This window comes from Quercus lobata, chromosome 7 (assembly GCF_001633185.2).
Source record: "Quercus lobata isolate SW786 chromosome 7, ValleyOak3.0 Primary Assembly, whole genome shotgun sequence".
Taxonomy (NCBI): Eukaryota; Viridiplantae; Streptophyta; class Magnoliopsida; order Fagales; family Fagaceae; genus Quercus; species Quercus lobata.
In genome coordinates, this window is record NC_044910.1 from 7,227,914 (window position 1) to 7,243,887 (window position 15,974).

General features: G+C 41.5%; 1 protein-coding gene across 1 annotated transcript; it reads right to left on the reverse strand.

The window, feature by feature from the left end:
* Positions 1 to 13,639: 13,639 nt before the first annotated feature.
* On the reverse strand, positions 13,640 to 15,652 carry LOC115951488. Its single transcript, XM_031068681.1, has 2 exons — positions 14,762 to 15,652; positions 13,640 to 14,542 (listed from the first exon to the last, which is right to left on the reverse strand). The coding sequence occupies exons 1-2, from the start codon at positions 15,650 to 15,652 to the stop codon at positions 13,640 to 13,642; spliced, it is 1,794 nt and encodes a 597-aa protein (XP_030924541.1).
* Positions 15,653 to 15,974: the final 322 nt, after the last annotated feature.

The following is a 15,974-nucleotide window of genomic DNA, read 5'->3' on the forward strand; positions in this document are numbered from 1 at the left end:
GGTTATTTTCATTGGCCTTTCCTCTTTTGGCTACTCATTTTGTTATAAGAGGAAGAGTTCTGTTATGCCGATTGAGACCTGACAGGATTTTTTTTTTTTTTGGTTCAAAGAAAACTTGTCAGATTATGTCAGTAATAATAGCACTGGAATAAAGCCAATAAATTTAATTTCTTTTACCACTTCTTCCTATTCATTTGTTTTGCCTCTTTGCATCGAGCCTGTATGGAAGGCTTACATTTTCAGAAATTAAAAAATATACATTTGGATTTTTAATTGAAATAATTCAACATTTCTTTTGGATAATAAGTTTCATCTACTAATCTACTTCGTTCAGTTGTCTGAAAAAAGAAAGAAGAAAAAGAAAAAGGAAAAAACCAGCCATTGGGCTTAATAAGCCACATAAATAAAGATAAACCACCATCGGTATTCAAAGAGTGCTCCTAGGATCCTTTCTATATCAAGTTTTCTCTATTTTTTCCATTGCACAATTTGTTTTTTAGATTTAACATTATATAGATTGTCTTGTCATTTACAATTTTATGTGATTGGTAATCTGTACACTTTTAAATTTATAAAATTTAATTTGAATCATAGATCAATTTCAAATGGAGACCATCATTTTCCCCTTGATAAGTTAGATCAGAGCCCAGGACTTTTGTACATTGATAAGGATGTTGATAAGGATGTAGCATTAAGTTGATGCAATTCACCTAACGCAATTTTTTTTTTTTTGGTTGCAAGATTAAGATTATTACATCAAATTAGAAAGTACACTCACACTAACTTCTATTAGACTTGCATGAAAACTTCAAAACCAAGTTAAAGAACTTATAAAATGATGTGGCCTTGGGATGACCCATGTGAAATCACGACTCTCGGAGAATTCTTAAGGCCTTTTTTTTTTTATGAAAATGTCTTTGAAAGTTCAAAAACGTGTAAAAACACCTTTGAACGTTTAGACCCCCAAATTACAACTTAATCAATTTAAGCAATATGTCAAACAACTAGTGTGCGGAAACTTAACATATGCTATCATACGAAATTGATTAAATACTATCTAAGCCATAACAAAATAAAATCCACAGCAGATAATTTAAAGGCAAAGATAGAGGAAGGGAGATGCAAACACAAAGACAACACGCGATGTGTTATCGAAGAGGAAACCGAAGCCCTCGGCGAAAAACCTCTCCGCCGCCCTCCAAGCGGTAATCAATCCACTAGAAAATATAGTTGGGATACAAGGACAGCAATAGACCCTCCAAGCCTAATCTACCCAGTGCACCTAAGCCCTCCAAGCTTCTTGCTCCAACGAGGTTGCGCCCAACCTTTTTCTTTTCTAGCTTTCCGGATTCCGCTACTAGACCGTAGCATCAACCAATGAAGATTGGCTCCTTCCTAACTGCTTCCCAGAAATCCAAACAACTGTCTCACAGTGATGATGATGGTGAGAACCAGGTTTGGTATAATGCCTCTCAAGGATTTGACAATGGAGAGGAAGAGAGTTGAGAATTTGAAGAGATTCTAAGGTAGAGATTGTGGGTGAAAACAATCTGGTTTTTCTTTAGGGTTTCTCTCTCAAAATTCTCTCTGGAAGCTCTCTTTCAATCGTGGGTAATAGGGGTATTTATACTAGAGTGGAGAGGAATGTGAAACGTCAGGTTTTTACAAAACAGGGGTGGCTCGCGGCTTGACCTCGCGGCTTGACTAAGTCGCGAGATCCAGTCGCGAGATAACCGTATGGCCAGTTGTCCTGTTTTGTCTTGTAGTGCTCCAGCTAGCAGACTGTTCATCTTCCAGCATGCTTGGCACGTGAGGTTGCTTCTGGCGGCTTGAAGCCGCGAGTCACCCGCGAGACCCAGCCGCGAGACTCTGTTTTCTTGCACACTCTTGAGCAAACTTCACTCTATCTCACTCACTACCCTTACATCAAACCCACCTAAATACAGGGTTACTAAATGCTGAATTACAAGCAAATTTGGCACGGAATAAAGCCAATTAGATGGTTGAATAAATTCAACCTTACAGTCTTAATTTGTTTTTTTTAGATTTTCACTATTTTTTTAAAAAAAAAAAAAACTATTATCATATTGTGTTCATTGCTAATAACAAATTCTCTGAAGAACCCTTTTTGAGACTTGGTTAATTTTTCAAAAAACTTATTATTATTATTATTATTGTGTTAACAACTAGTACGTATATAAAGCTTCAAAAATTTAAAAATAAAACAAAGAAATGAGTAGATAGTGTTAAATATATCGTTTCCGCTACGTCGGATAAACTCATATGTCAATATAAGCTTGTACTTCTCTCCTAGCTGGTACTTTGGGTTACCATGATGGATAGGACCGAATTGAATGATGCCACTCATGTTTCATAGTTCATCTCGAAATTAATTCTTGCCATGTCGCAGAGAGAATTAACCTTCTGTATATTTGAGGTTGGATATTGATTCATCAAATTTTCCTCTGCCTCCGTTACCGTTTTAAACCTGGCTTCCTGCAAGCGTTTTGGGAATGAAACCCTCTGACTGTGCCTCCTCAGCAGGTTGGTCGTGGTCACTGCTGGTTTCCCCTGCTTCTCTTAGACAACGTTCCATGTAGTTCTAGAATTTAATTTATATATACTTGATAGTGCGTTGAAACTTTGCTTGAGAAATTTAAGGCTCTGCATTGTTTTTTTTCTTTTGATGAATGAGCAAGAATTTTTGGAGCACAAATACAAAGATATTACAAAGAACAAGCAGCTTATTAAAAGATCAGCCGCAAACACTCCTTACTGTCTAGATCACAAACCAACTACTGCATGTACTTCAGGCCAACATGTTCTATTCGAATATTTAAATGTTGGGAATAAATATACACACTTTTGACTTTTCTTAATCAACTATATTTTTTATGACTTGATAAAATCACAAGTTTAAAATTTAATCTACCAGATATGTGGAAACAGATATAAAAGACACTGAAACTGGCTTGGGGTTGTTTACCGAAAAAAGGGAAACTTGCTTGGGTTGCATTACATATATGGTACACTTTTCTGAATAAGGTATTGATAGTGACTAGCTTTTATGTCTTTATCCATTTTAACAGGTCCAGTATTTAAACATGCATAATTTTATTTTGGTCTTTGCTTTTATACCAGCTTTATGATACCCTTTTTCTCCAAAAAAAAAAAAAAAAAAAATTATGCAACTCTTCTAATATACAGTTAGTTACTTAACTTGATATCGGAGTAGGAGGTTTTGAGTTCGATCACTGCGTTCTCTACTCTACCTAGCTCCTATTTAAAATCTCAGGTATTGGATCTCACTTATTAAAAGGTAGTTTGAGCCCACACATAACAGGGAATGATAAAATTATATAGTTAAATGATTGAATTTACTATTTCCCAATAGCTCAAACTTTTGGAAAAATTGATAATTTTACAGTTTTGATACTCATTTTCATGACACATTTTTTACAAGCTCAATTCATGTATTATATTATATTTTATTCTTTTATGCATGACCCAAGCCCATGTAATATATTGGGAAAATTGAGGGATTGTGGCTTGGAAGGTATAGGTTGGTTCCTTTCAGAACTTTTGCATGAGCTTATTAGCCCATGCATATATGCTACCAAGTGAGTTAGGGATGTTGGTGGAATCTTAGGCTATGAAGGAGGTCTTGTACCAAAATTTTCCACCCCAAAATGAGGTCTTATGTTTTTGCTGTCTGTAGCCAAAGTTTGCTGCCTTGCTCTCTTTTTCCACCCCCACCCCCCCCCCCCAAAAAAAAAAAAAAAAAAAAAAACACAGCTACTAAACTATAATTAGCCTAGCTTAGCTATTTTGGCCACCAAATACAATACCCAAGAGTTGCAATGATCAAGAAACAACAACCCTTGAGTTAGGGCCATTTTATTTCCCAAATCATGCTTGCATGCCAAACTCTTCCCTAAAAAAAAGCAACTTAAGCCAAGACACAAAATTAGTGTCATGGGGGCTAAAAGCCTCTTCTACTACCCAAAAACCAAACTCTATATTAAATGCCTCTCATCGGCTCAAAAATGACTGGCTACATTTTACCCTTGGTATTGAAACTTTAGGGGTGAAAATAATGGTACAGGGTAACTTCCCCTCTCTTCCTCCTGACTTCTCTTAATTTCCTCTTCTTGTCGTTTGTAGTTCAAAGTTTTAGACCTGTTGTTTTTAAGCATTTTTCTCGATTTCAGTTATTGGCATTTCATTAAAGCATTATTAGCCTTTGTTCATCATACAATTAATTGGAATTTTGGACTTGACTCTTCTCAAAAAATCACTTCTAAAGAACCCGAGGGAAGATTTGGGTCATTCTTGTATTTTTGGCCCTTTTTGCAAAAAAAACATTCCCTACAACAGTTCAATGATACAGTGCACACGACTTGTTTTTTTTTTTTTTTGATTAAATGCACACGACTTGTTCCTCCTGACTTGACTTAGATTGCAAATTTTTATGACACACTTTTGCAATAAACCTAGTCTTTATAATTTTTCTTGCCATAAAAAATATATACTTTGTCATTTTCTGTGCTACGGTACTTATCTAATAATATATCCATTTGGGGTCATCTTTTTAGTGAAAACGGAATATTTGACTACACCAAAATTGGAGAAACGGTGGCACTGAATTCAAAGAATAAGAGCTAGTACGATCAGTGAGATTAGTCTCTAACTTTCTATATATCAATTAAAGGAGATTTTTTCGCCTCAAAATAGTGAAGTATGAATGACGTGAATGTTAAATGTTAAAGGTATTGAATTATTGTTAAGATTATTAAAAAGTTTAACAAGGTATTGGTTTACCCGACCAGATTAATTGTGCAATATTGTTTCGAGCTTCAAACAGTAAAAACTAAAAATGTGATTCAAGTGAAATAGGCCCATTTGGTATATGTGTTTAAAAATTGAAAATTGTTGTTTGAAAATATTTGTGGAAATACGTGTGGGTGAAAAAGTGCGTTGAAATGCGTGAAATGTTGTTTAAAAACTGAAAATGGTTGTTTAAAAACACAAACCAAACACCCCCTATAGTCTTTTATCTTATTACCTAGCTACATATAGCAAGTTTCGAATAAACTTTTGTGATAGAACTGTTTATGTTTCTATATTCTGCATCAGGGATCAAGCATAAGTAAAACTGTTTATGTTTCTTATTCACAGTTATCTTTTTTAGGAAAAAAAAGGTAGAACGATTTATTCCATTCTTGCTTTAGACAAAATGATTTGAATAAATGTGATCAAGGAAGTCAATACCATACCGGAAGCTGTACCGGTTTGACTACCGGTACGATATATTTCGGATACCGGTCAATACCGGTGTACCGTTTCGGATTTACCGTTATTTTATATAATAATAATAATAATAATAATAATAATAATAATAATAATAATAATTCTCTTAGAACTTATCCCTTCTATGTTCTTTAGGACTTAAAAAAATTTGTTAATACATTTAAAGAATAATTAAATTTTTATTTATGACCCATGTAATCAGTTAAACTAAACTCCATGCCACTAGAAGTCTAGAAGTTGACACTTGCCCATCTAAGCAATTGACTAGATAAAAAATAAAAAGTAATTGAAATTTGGAAGAGCAAAATAACAAGAGATAAGAACCATGGAGAGTCACATGGCTTTGGGAAAAGCAAATAAAATAAGAGGCTTTTATGCTTTCGGCGGAGAAACCAAGCGAAATAGGTACAGCAGCCTCTTTTTTATTTGCTTTTAAATTTTACGTCTGCTCTCCCCCAAGCAGAGAAAGCTTCTCAAAAAAGTAGAGAAAGAATTTCAACAAGCTGAGCAAACGAAGCAGGGGGAGAGCAGATGAAGAAGGGAGTGATTACAATGGCTAAAAAGAAGATCTAAGTGGCTAAAACGAAGAAGAAGATGATGTTGTTGATGATCTAGTAAGTTGATGCTTCAATGATGGTCACTAGTTGCTGTAAGTTGCTGTAAGTATCAAGTTTTTTCAAAAAAACCCGATTATATTTGATATCACTCCGAATCAGTAAGGTGGATGGCCTGGCTTCGGTGGGCTATCGAAACGGTTGTTGGCCTGCAAGGAAGAAAATGCGATCAAAGAGGAGACCGGAGAAGACCGGTCGAACCCCCTCCGATGAAGTAGTTAGTCTCATAGAGAAAGAAATTCCAAGTATTTTGGAAAAATGTCTGAGAGAAAATCTTACCTCTGTCGGGTTCAGACCGATCCCTTATATAGGGAGCCTGGGACGGTTATTTGTCCAATAACCGTCCCAGGATTTGTGGAAACCAACAACTCCGGAGTTAACCACCTCAACGGATATAAAACTGTAACTGCCAATGGAAGTTAACTTATTCGAAGGGTTTGTTGAGATAGTTGCGGGTTTAGTCGAAAGTCTTAAGTGTTGAGCTTTCGTCCGTCTGGTGCAGGACGGTTTAGTCGTCCAAGGATATCTAACGATTGCTCATGGACGAACCTGATGGACGATCATGTCGTCCATAGAAGACTTAATTTATGGAGTGGTGCTATTATTCATGGACGTTTCTTCTTCTTCTGGACAGTACTCTGGAATCAATCTGTGCTCTAGGCTCTGGACGAGCCATTTGGACGAGATGGAGATGGATTATTTTCCGCTTCTCTATCAGTTGCCCCTTTGTTCAAAGGGTCGTCCAGGACATTGTCGTGATTTCAACAAAATTTCTCTTTTTTGTACGCCACGTGTCACCAAACTGTTGGTTGGCCAGTCGCGTCGATCTCGTTTCCCAAAGAGTTCGCCACGTGTCGATCTCTGAATGATGAGTGTCGCTTCGTTGACCCTGTTGCTGGGGCCTATAAATAGCGCATTCTCTTTCATGCCCCTCACTTTTTTCTTCATTCTCTCTTCTGCCAACTCGTCCAAGATTTTCGTCTAGCTCTCGTCCTAGATTCATCAGGTATTTCCTCTTTCTTTCTTTTTAGGCTCTCATTTTAAGTCTTCTACATTTCAACCATGTCTTCAACTTCTAGTTTAGAGAGAGAGATAGACGACTACCAGGACGGTTCTTCTGAGAGTGAGGGTAGTGTAGATAGTTCGTCCTGTAGTGATTCCTCAGACGAGCATTACTCGTCTGGGGTTCCTGGCATTCCTTTAGAGGAATTTCAGGAACAACGACGTAGGGCGGCTTCTGGATCTGGGGCTAGTTCGTCCAGACAACCATCAAGTCCTCTACAAGACGAGGAAGAGGACGAAGATGTAATCTATAGTTGTGCCCCAGAGGTAGCATCCACCTTAGACGGTGCTAAGTTAAAAACTCTTGTAGATAGATATCAAATCCCTAAAGAGCTTAACCCTCGTCTACCCCAGGCTGGAGAATGGTGTTGTTCCCCTTCCTCTAGCTTAGGGGTATACGCTTCTTACCTATTAGCTGGCCTTAGGTTTCCCTTAAACTCTTTCTGCAGAGACCTTTTCCAAAGGTTGGGTATTAGGCCAAACCAGCTCAACCCCAATGGTTGGAGGACGATAGTTGCCATGCAAGTATTATGGCGTGAGGCATTGAGAGGGGATCGTCCAATTACAGTGGACGAGTTCCTTTACTGTTATAAGCCCTCAGAGATCAAAAAATCTGCTGGGTTCTACCAATTCTCGTCCAGAGGTTCATATTACAGTTTAATAAAGGGCCGTAGTTCGTCTGACCGGCTTTGGAAAAAAGAATTTTTTATTATTTCTGGAAATTGGACTGGGGACCCAGCTGATGTGGGTGTTCCCCTCTTCCCTCCTTTTACCAGCCCTCTAGGTCGTCTTCGTCCTGAGGGTATGTTTTTCTTTCCATTTTATCCTGTTTGTCCTTCAAAAAAATTTTTATCTGTCATTCGTCTAACCCTTTATCTTGGTGATGCAGCTGTCGTTCGTCCACGCTTGGATAAGTTTTTCTTGGATCGGATAGAAGTGGTTCGCACTTTTCCAGGAAGGACTTTCCACGACTTGGTTACCTTCACTCGTCTAGCAACTTGGGGACTCGGTCCAACTCCTACTGCTGAGAACTTAAGTCACGAGGAGCTCACTCGTCGAAGTAAGTGATCGTCCATTATTTCAGCTCTCCTTTCCCTTTTTTTTTTTTTTTTTTTTTTTTTTTTTTTTTTTTTTTTTTTTATTTCCTCGTCATAGGAATAAGCACGATGAGGGAAAACAAAGAGAAAACAGTGGCTAGCGGGGACGAGGATGTTGCTGCCCCTACTGCAAAAGTGGCTTCCGTCCAGGCTGGGAAGAGGAAGTCTAAATCAATCTCGAGTACGGTGGATCTGGACGACCTCCCCAGTCGTCGTGGCCACAAAAAACAAAAGCCAAGGACTTCCCTTCCGAAGGTTCCCAAGTTCGTACCACCAACAGTGAACTTGGACGAGCCTGTGGTGGACGTGGAGCCCGTCCAAACGGTTCATCCTGTTCCGTCTGATCCTCCCCCTGCTCCCAAAAATTCTCACAAACCTGACCCGTCTGAGTCCTCTGATCGTCCCTCTAATTTGGTTCTGGACGAGGGTTATGCATGGCGGACGTTCAAAGGGATCGTCACTGAACATGAAGTTAACGAATGTTACAACATGTCAGTGAAGGAGTTTGAGCGCTCTGGCATCCATGACCTTTTCAAGGTAAGTTTCTTCCTTGTCCTTGTGTGTAAGCATTTAATTTTGAATGAAATGTCTAACTCCTTTTCGTCCAAATGCAGGCTATGTCAAAGTTTTATATAGCGACTTGCCAGGCCAAGGAGCTTGCTTCAGAGGCTAAGACAGCCAAGGATAAGGCTAAGGAGCTGGGCCATGAGGTTTTGCTCAAGAAGGGGGAGGTCATTAGGTTGACAGAGGATTTTAATCGTCTGCTGGGAAGCGAGACGAAGTTGAAGAACGAAGTGGAGGAGCTCAAAGCTGACAACCTAGAGAAGGATACCCGCATCGTCCATCTCGAGGGACAAGTTTCAGAGCTTACCTCGTCCTTGGAGAAGGCACGTGAGGGAGCAATTGCTGCCTTTAAGAAGTCTGACGAGTATAAGAATCGTCTAGACAGTCATTATGCAGCTGGGTATGAAGACTTCCGTGCTGATGCCAAAGAGGCGTATCCTGATTTGGACTTCAACGCGTTCAAGCTTCCTCTTGCTACAGAGAGTTCCGTGTTGCAGAAGAGTTCTGAGGACGTCAACATCATGGACGATGCTAACACTGAAGTCACTCAGGACGACCCCAAGACGAGCTTGCCCAAGTGAAATCTATTGCCTTAGAAAATTTACTTTTATTTGCCTTTTCATGGAGGTGCCCGTTGTTTTGGGCTTTTTACTTCTTTTTCTTTTTTTAAAATTCCTGCTAGTACAATCATCTCGTCAGGGATTATGGACGAATTTTATATACATTTTCATATTCAAAACTAAAGGGGTTTTTGGACGTTGGTCGTCCACCCTTTGAATTTCATGAAAGAAATGAATACTTCTATTTTTACTTCCATTGTGTTTGAATATATACGTTTCCAGCTTTATGTATGAAATTTTTATTTTCATCAGTGTGGTTCGTCCATCTAGGAATTCAGTTCACCCCGTCTTAGGCATGGGGGTGAATTTTATTACATCACCGGGATGAAATAAATTGATTCCTTTTGGCTAGATTTTTCATCATTCCAAAATTATGGACGATCATTTTGTCGTCCTTGATGATTAGACTTTTTAGCAATTTCTCGTCCAATGTAATGGATTGTTAAGCTAGTTTTGAAGTCTTTGCTCGTCCGTGTCTCGGACGAACACTTTTGGGAATTCACCTCGTCTTGAGGTCTAGACGAGTATGCCTTGTTCATCTCGACCTATGTTCTGGACAGATGAAACTGTTTTATTTTTAGCTTGGGTTTCATCTCGTCCTATGTTCTGGACGGATGGACCTTAATTTCATTTTCAGGTTAGGTTTCATCTCATCCTATTTCTGGACGGATGGACCTTAGCTTAATTTTCAGTTTTAGGTTTCATCTCGTCCTATGTTCTGGACGGATGAAACTGCTTTATTTTCAGTTTAGGTTTCATCTCGTCTCTTGCTTCGGACGGATGTACCTTTTCATCTTTCCTTTGGAGGAAGGCTTATGGACGATATATCCTTGCGTCCAAGGATTTCCTTCGTCCATGCTCGCTTTCTTTTTGCGGATCAATCTGACTGAACATATAAGGATTCCAACAATATACTTGAAAACAATATATATATTTGAAAATCCAAACTTATGTAAACATTCGTCCACAGGCATGGCACATGCTCATGAGCTAGTGCCTTATTGAATTAAAAATACAAACCAACTCATCCATGAACAGCACAAAAGTGAAAACACTAATGTACTTTCTAGGGGATTATTAAAATACTTAAAAACGCTTGATAGTAGTAAACATTTCTGCTCGTCCAGATATCTCGTCCAAGGACACTGGTGAAGAGTCAGCACTTATTGATGGTACTTCCTGAGGTGCTTAACGTTCCAAGGGTGTTCCAGCCTCCGCCCATCCAAAGCTTCCAAATAGTAGGATCCTTGCCTTTTACAGTTGATAACCCTATAAGGTCCTTCCCAATTTGGGCCAAGTTTCCCGTAGGCCGGGTTTCTTGTTGCCAAGGTAACCCTCTTCAAGACGAGATCCCCGATGTTGAAACGCCTAGGCTTCACCATAGCGTCATATTGTCTTGCCATGAGATTTTTGTACCTTGCTGTCCTCTGTTCTGCATCCATCCTGACCTCGTCCATAAGGTCAAGGTTAAGACGGAGTTGTTCCTCGTTTTCTTCAGTTTGATACTTCCTCACCCTGTGGCTCGTCATGTGTACTTCTGCTGGTATAACTGCCTCGCTTCCGTAGGCTAGTTTAAAAGGAGTTTCTCCTGTTGGAGTTCTCGCTGTCGTTCTATAAGCCCATAAAACACCTGGTAATTCATCCGGCCATATTCCCTTTGCCCCTTCGAGCCGAGTCTTGATGATCTTCAGCAAGGATCGGTTTGCTACTTCTGCCTGGCCATTAGCCTGTGGGTGGGAGGGTGAGGAGTAATGGTTCTTCATTCCAAGCTGTTCACAAAATTCCCTGAAAGGTGTGTTGTCAAACTGTCGTCCATTGTCAGATACTAGTACTCTAGGTACTCCGAATCTGCATACAATGTTCTTCCAGACGAAGTTCTTGACATTCTACTGCGTAATTTTGGCTAAGGGTTCAGCTTCCACCCATTTTGTGAAGTAATCTATTCCCACCACCAGAAACTTCATTTGCCGAGTTCCAGTCGGAAAGGGCCCCAAAATGTCTAGTCCCCATTGCGCGAAAGGCCAAGGGGCCATCATTGGCGTGAGATATTCTGCTGGTTGTCTGGGAATGTTGCTGAAGCGTTGACATTGATCACATACTTTGACATATGCTTTAGCATCAGCTTGGATGGTTGGCCAATAGAATCCGCTACGGATGACTTTATGGACGAGTGATCTGGCTCCTGAATGGTTCCCACATGCTCCTTCGTGAACCTCCCTCAACATGTAATTCGCTTCGTCTGGGGCCAAACACCTTAAGAGAGGCTGGGAAAAACCTCTCTTGTATAACACCTCGTCCATAAGCACATACCTGGCTGACTTGACCTTGAGCTTCCTAGCTTCGTCCTTCTCTTCTGGAAGCCTTCCGTCCTTTAAGTAGGACACTATTGGGGTCATCCAATTTCCTTCTCCCTCTATCTGCATCAATTCTGGAAGGTCTATACTTGGCATGTAGTGTACACCATCTATATCGTCCAACGCCTCATTCGCAGATGCTTCCTTCGCTAGAGTATCTGCCTCCACATTCTCTTCCCTTGGGATTTGAACAAAATCTGCTTTTTTGAATTTCTTCACAAGGCGTACTACCTTCCTTAGATACCTCTTCATTCTGTCTTCCTTGGCTTCATATGTTCCATTGACTTGGCCTATGACCAGTTGAGAATCTCCCATGACAAGTATTGTGTCTGCTTCTACAGATTTGGCCAGTTCCAACCCCTTTAAAAGGGCTTCATACTCCACTTCATTGTTAGTAGTCTGGTATTGCAGACGGGCCTTGTATTTCAATTTGTCCCCTTCCGCGACTGCAAAACAACTCCTATTCCTCCAGCATATAATGTAGATGATCCATCTACATGGACGACCCATTTGTTGTACTCTCCTTCCCCCAGGTCTTCGTAACTTGGAGTGAACTCTGCGATGAAATCTGCTAGGGCTTGAGCCTTTATTGCATTTCTCGGTTGGTACCGAATGTCGAATTCGCTAAGTTCAACTGCCCACTGAATCAGTCGTCCTGCGGCTTCCAACTTGTTCATTGCCTTCTTAAGCGGATGGTCCGTCATGACATTGATGACATGAACTTGGAAGTAATGTCTCAACTTCCTAGAAGCCGTTATCAGTGCAAAAGCCAATTTCTCCATGAGCGGATATCTTCCCTCTGCTCCTCTGAGTGCCCGGCTAGTGTAGTACACCGGTTTTTGTATTTTCCCCTCTTCTCTGATTAAAGCTGAACTTACGGCGTGTGGGGACACCGCTAAGTATAAGTACAGTTCTTCTCCTTGCACGGATGGACTTAATAATGGGGCAGTTGTGAGATAGTCCTTCAGGTCTTGGAAGGCCCTTTGGCATTCGTCCGTCCACTCAAATGCCTTCCTGAGGACTTTAAAGAAAGGTAAACACTTATCTGTGGCTTTCGAAACAAACCTGTTCAAAGCGGCAACTCGTCCTGTGAGGGATTGGACTTCCTTGATATTCTTCGGTGGCTCCATGTTCAATATAGCCTGGATCTTGTCCGGATTTGCCTCAATTCCTCTTTGCGAGACCATGAACCCCAGAAACTTTCCCGACGATACTCCGAATGCACACTTGCTTGGGTTCAACTTCATCTTATATCGCCGAAGTGTTTCAAAGGTTTCCTGTAGGTCGTCTAGATGGCTTCCCTCGTCTATGCTCTTCACAAGCATGTCGTCGACATAAACCTCCACATTCCGTCCTATTTGTGGACGAAACATATGATTCACTAACCTTTGATAAGTTGCCCCTGCGTTCTTCAAGCCGAAGGGCATCACTTTGTAGCAAAACAAGCCTTGGCTGGTAATGAAGGAAGTTTTTTCCTGATCAGCTTCATCCATCTTGATCTGATTATATCCTGAGAAGGCATCCATGAAGCTCAGCAACTGATGGCCAGCAGTAGAGTCCACCAATTGATCAATGCGTGGCAGAGGATAACTATCCTTGGGACACGCTTTGTTCAAGTCAGTAAAGTCTACGCACATTCTCCACTTTCCATTAGCTTTCTTCACCATCACCACATTAGCTAACCAATCCGGGTAATAGACTTCCTTAATGAACTTTGCCGTGGTCGGTTTTTGAACCTCTTCCTTGATTGCCTTGTCCCTCTCGGGAGCGAATACCCTCTTCTTCTGACGGATAGGCTTAAAAAAGGGGTATACATTCAATCGATGAGTGATCACACTTGGGTCGATTCCTGGCATGTCATCATGACTCCATGCAAAAACGTCGATACTTTTTCTCAGGAACTGGATGAGGTCTTCTCTTGCCTTCTCCTTCATACCTGTTCCAATTCTGGTAAATTTCTCAGGATCATCTTCTTGAAAAAGAACATCTTCCAACACTTCCGTGGGCTCTGCAATAACTCATCTTTCCTCGATGCTCATTGTCTGCACCTGTTCGTCCAAAGCCATCATGGCAAAGTAGCATTCTCTAGCTGCCAACTGATCTCCTTGTGCTTGTCCTATCCCGTACTCCGTAGGGAATTTGACTGATAGATGGTAGGTCGAGGATATCACCTTCCAATTATTAAGAGTGGGTTTTCCAATAATGGCATTGTATGAAGAAGTACAGTCTACCACGAGGAAATTGACTTCCTTGGTTATCTGTTGCGGGTATGACCCTACCACAACTGGTAATGTAATGGTACCCACGGGCTGCACCTTCATTCCTCCAAATCCTATCAGCGGCGAGCATACTGGACGAAGTTGATCTCGTCTAAGCCTCATCTGTTGGAAGGCGGGGTAGTACAATATGTCTGCTGAACTTCCATTGTCAACTAACACTCTTCTGGTTGTATAATCTGCAATGAGCAGTGTAATGACGATCGCATCGTCATGCGGGTGATGGATCCTCTCAGCATCCTCATCAGTGAAGGAAATGGGTTGCTCGTCCATTGATCTCGTCCTTAGTGATCGTCCAGTGAGCTGGACATTTTGTACCGCTTTGAGATACGTCTTCTTCGACTTGGAAGATTGCCCCATCGAGTTCCCTCCAACGATAATCCTTATCTCTCCTAGTGGGGGCCGGGATGATTCCTCTATTTTGGCTTTCAGCTTCTCATCTGTACGATGCCTTCCAACGAAGTGCTTCAACTTTCCTTGCCTGATAAGGTTCTCAATTTGCTGTTTCAGGTCATAACACTCATCCGTGTCATGCCCATGATCCCTGTGAAAGCGACAATATTTGTTCTTATTGCGCTTGTTAGGATCCCCTTTCATCTTCTCTGGCCATTTTAAAGAAGGATCGTCTTTGATTTGCATGAGCACCTGATTAAGTGGAGCGTTCAGGGGCGTATAGTTCTGGCTTCTTCCCAAGGGACCTGTCTTCCTGCTATCTCGTTCCTTCCTATCTTCCGTCCGTCCCTTCTTTGGACGAGGGGCTTGTTCTGAGTGTCGAGCTAGGTGCGCTTCCATCCTCTCAGCTCTTTTCCTCTTCTTGGCTATGATTGCATCTTCTGCATTCATGAAGTTCTGAGCCGAATGGACGAGCTCGGCCATGGTTTGAGGCTCCTTCTCGTATAGCTTGTGGATAAATAAATCTGAATTAATCCTGTTATGGAAGGCTGCCAGTAGAAGCTTGTCGTCCACCTCGTCCACACTAAGGGCTTCTCTGTTGAAGCGAGTGATGAATGACCGCAGGCTTTCGTTCTCCCCTTGTTCTATGGTCAGTAAGCTGGACGAAGAGCGCTTGTGCCTCTGTCCCCCGATGAAATTGTTAACAAACAATTTGCTCAACTCTTCGAAAGAACTTACGGAACTTGGGGGGATTTTACTGAACCAAACTCGTGCCGGGCCTTTAAGGGTAGTAGGGAAGGCCCGACACATGATTTCATCAGGGACCCCTTGAAGGTGCATTGTTGTCTTGAATGTTGCAATGTGATCAAAGGGGTCGCGCGTCCCATCATACGAGTCTAGGGAAGGTAGTTTGAACTTTGATGGTAGAGGGTGGCCATTGGTGGAAGCCGTAAAAGGAGAGTCAGTTCTGTGTACCAAATCTTCTATAGGATTCGTTCTCCTCATGTTCTCCTTCATCTCCTCCATGACTTTCTTCATTTGGTCCATCTCCTCTTTCAAGTGCGGTACTGCCCGTGAAGTGGTGCTTTTAAACTGGCTTCCAACCTCAGTATTCTCTCTGTCACCATGGCCTTGTGTCTGTCCTGCGTGTTCCTCACGTGTCTGTCTTTTCTGATTGATCTCCATCCTTAACTCCTGGTTTTGGCGAGTCAATTCCGCCATTGCAACCGCCATGGATTGTATATTCTGAACGGATGACGTCTGCATGACTGGTGCAGATTGGCGATCACGCTGGGGATCACTTGAAGCGCCTCTGCTTCCCTGACGGCCAGGGCTAGTAGCCCTTGACCTGGTCCTGACCATCCTAACCCTTTGTCACGGAAAAGAAAGTCGCAAAACAACCTTCGCTTCCCACAGACGGCGCCAACTGATATCGCTCCGAATCAGTAAGGTGGATGGCCTGGCTTCGGTGGGCTATCGAAACGGTTGTTGGCCTGCAAGGAAGAAAATGCGATCAAAGAGGAGACCGGAGAAGACCGGTCGAACCCCCTCCGATGAAGAAGTTAGTCTCGTAGAGAAAGACATTCCAAGTATTTTGGAAAAATGTCTGAGAGAAAATCTTACCTCTGTCGGGTTCAGACCGATCCCTTATATAGGGAGCCTGGGACGGTTATTTGTCCAATAA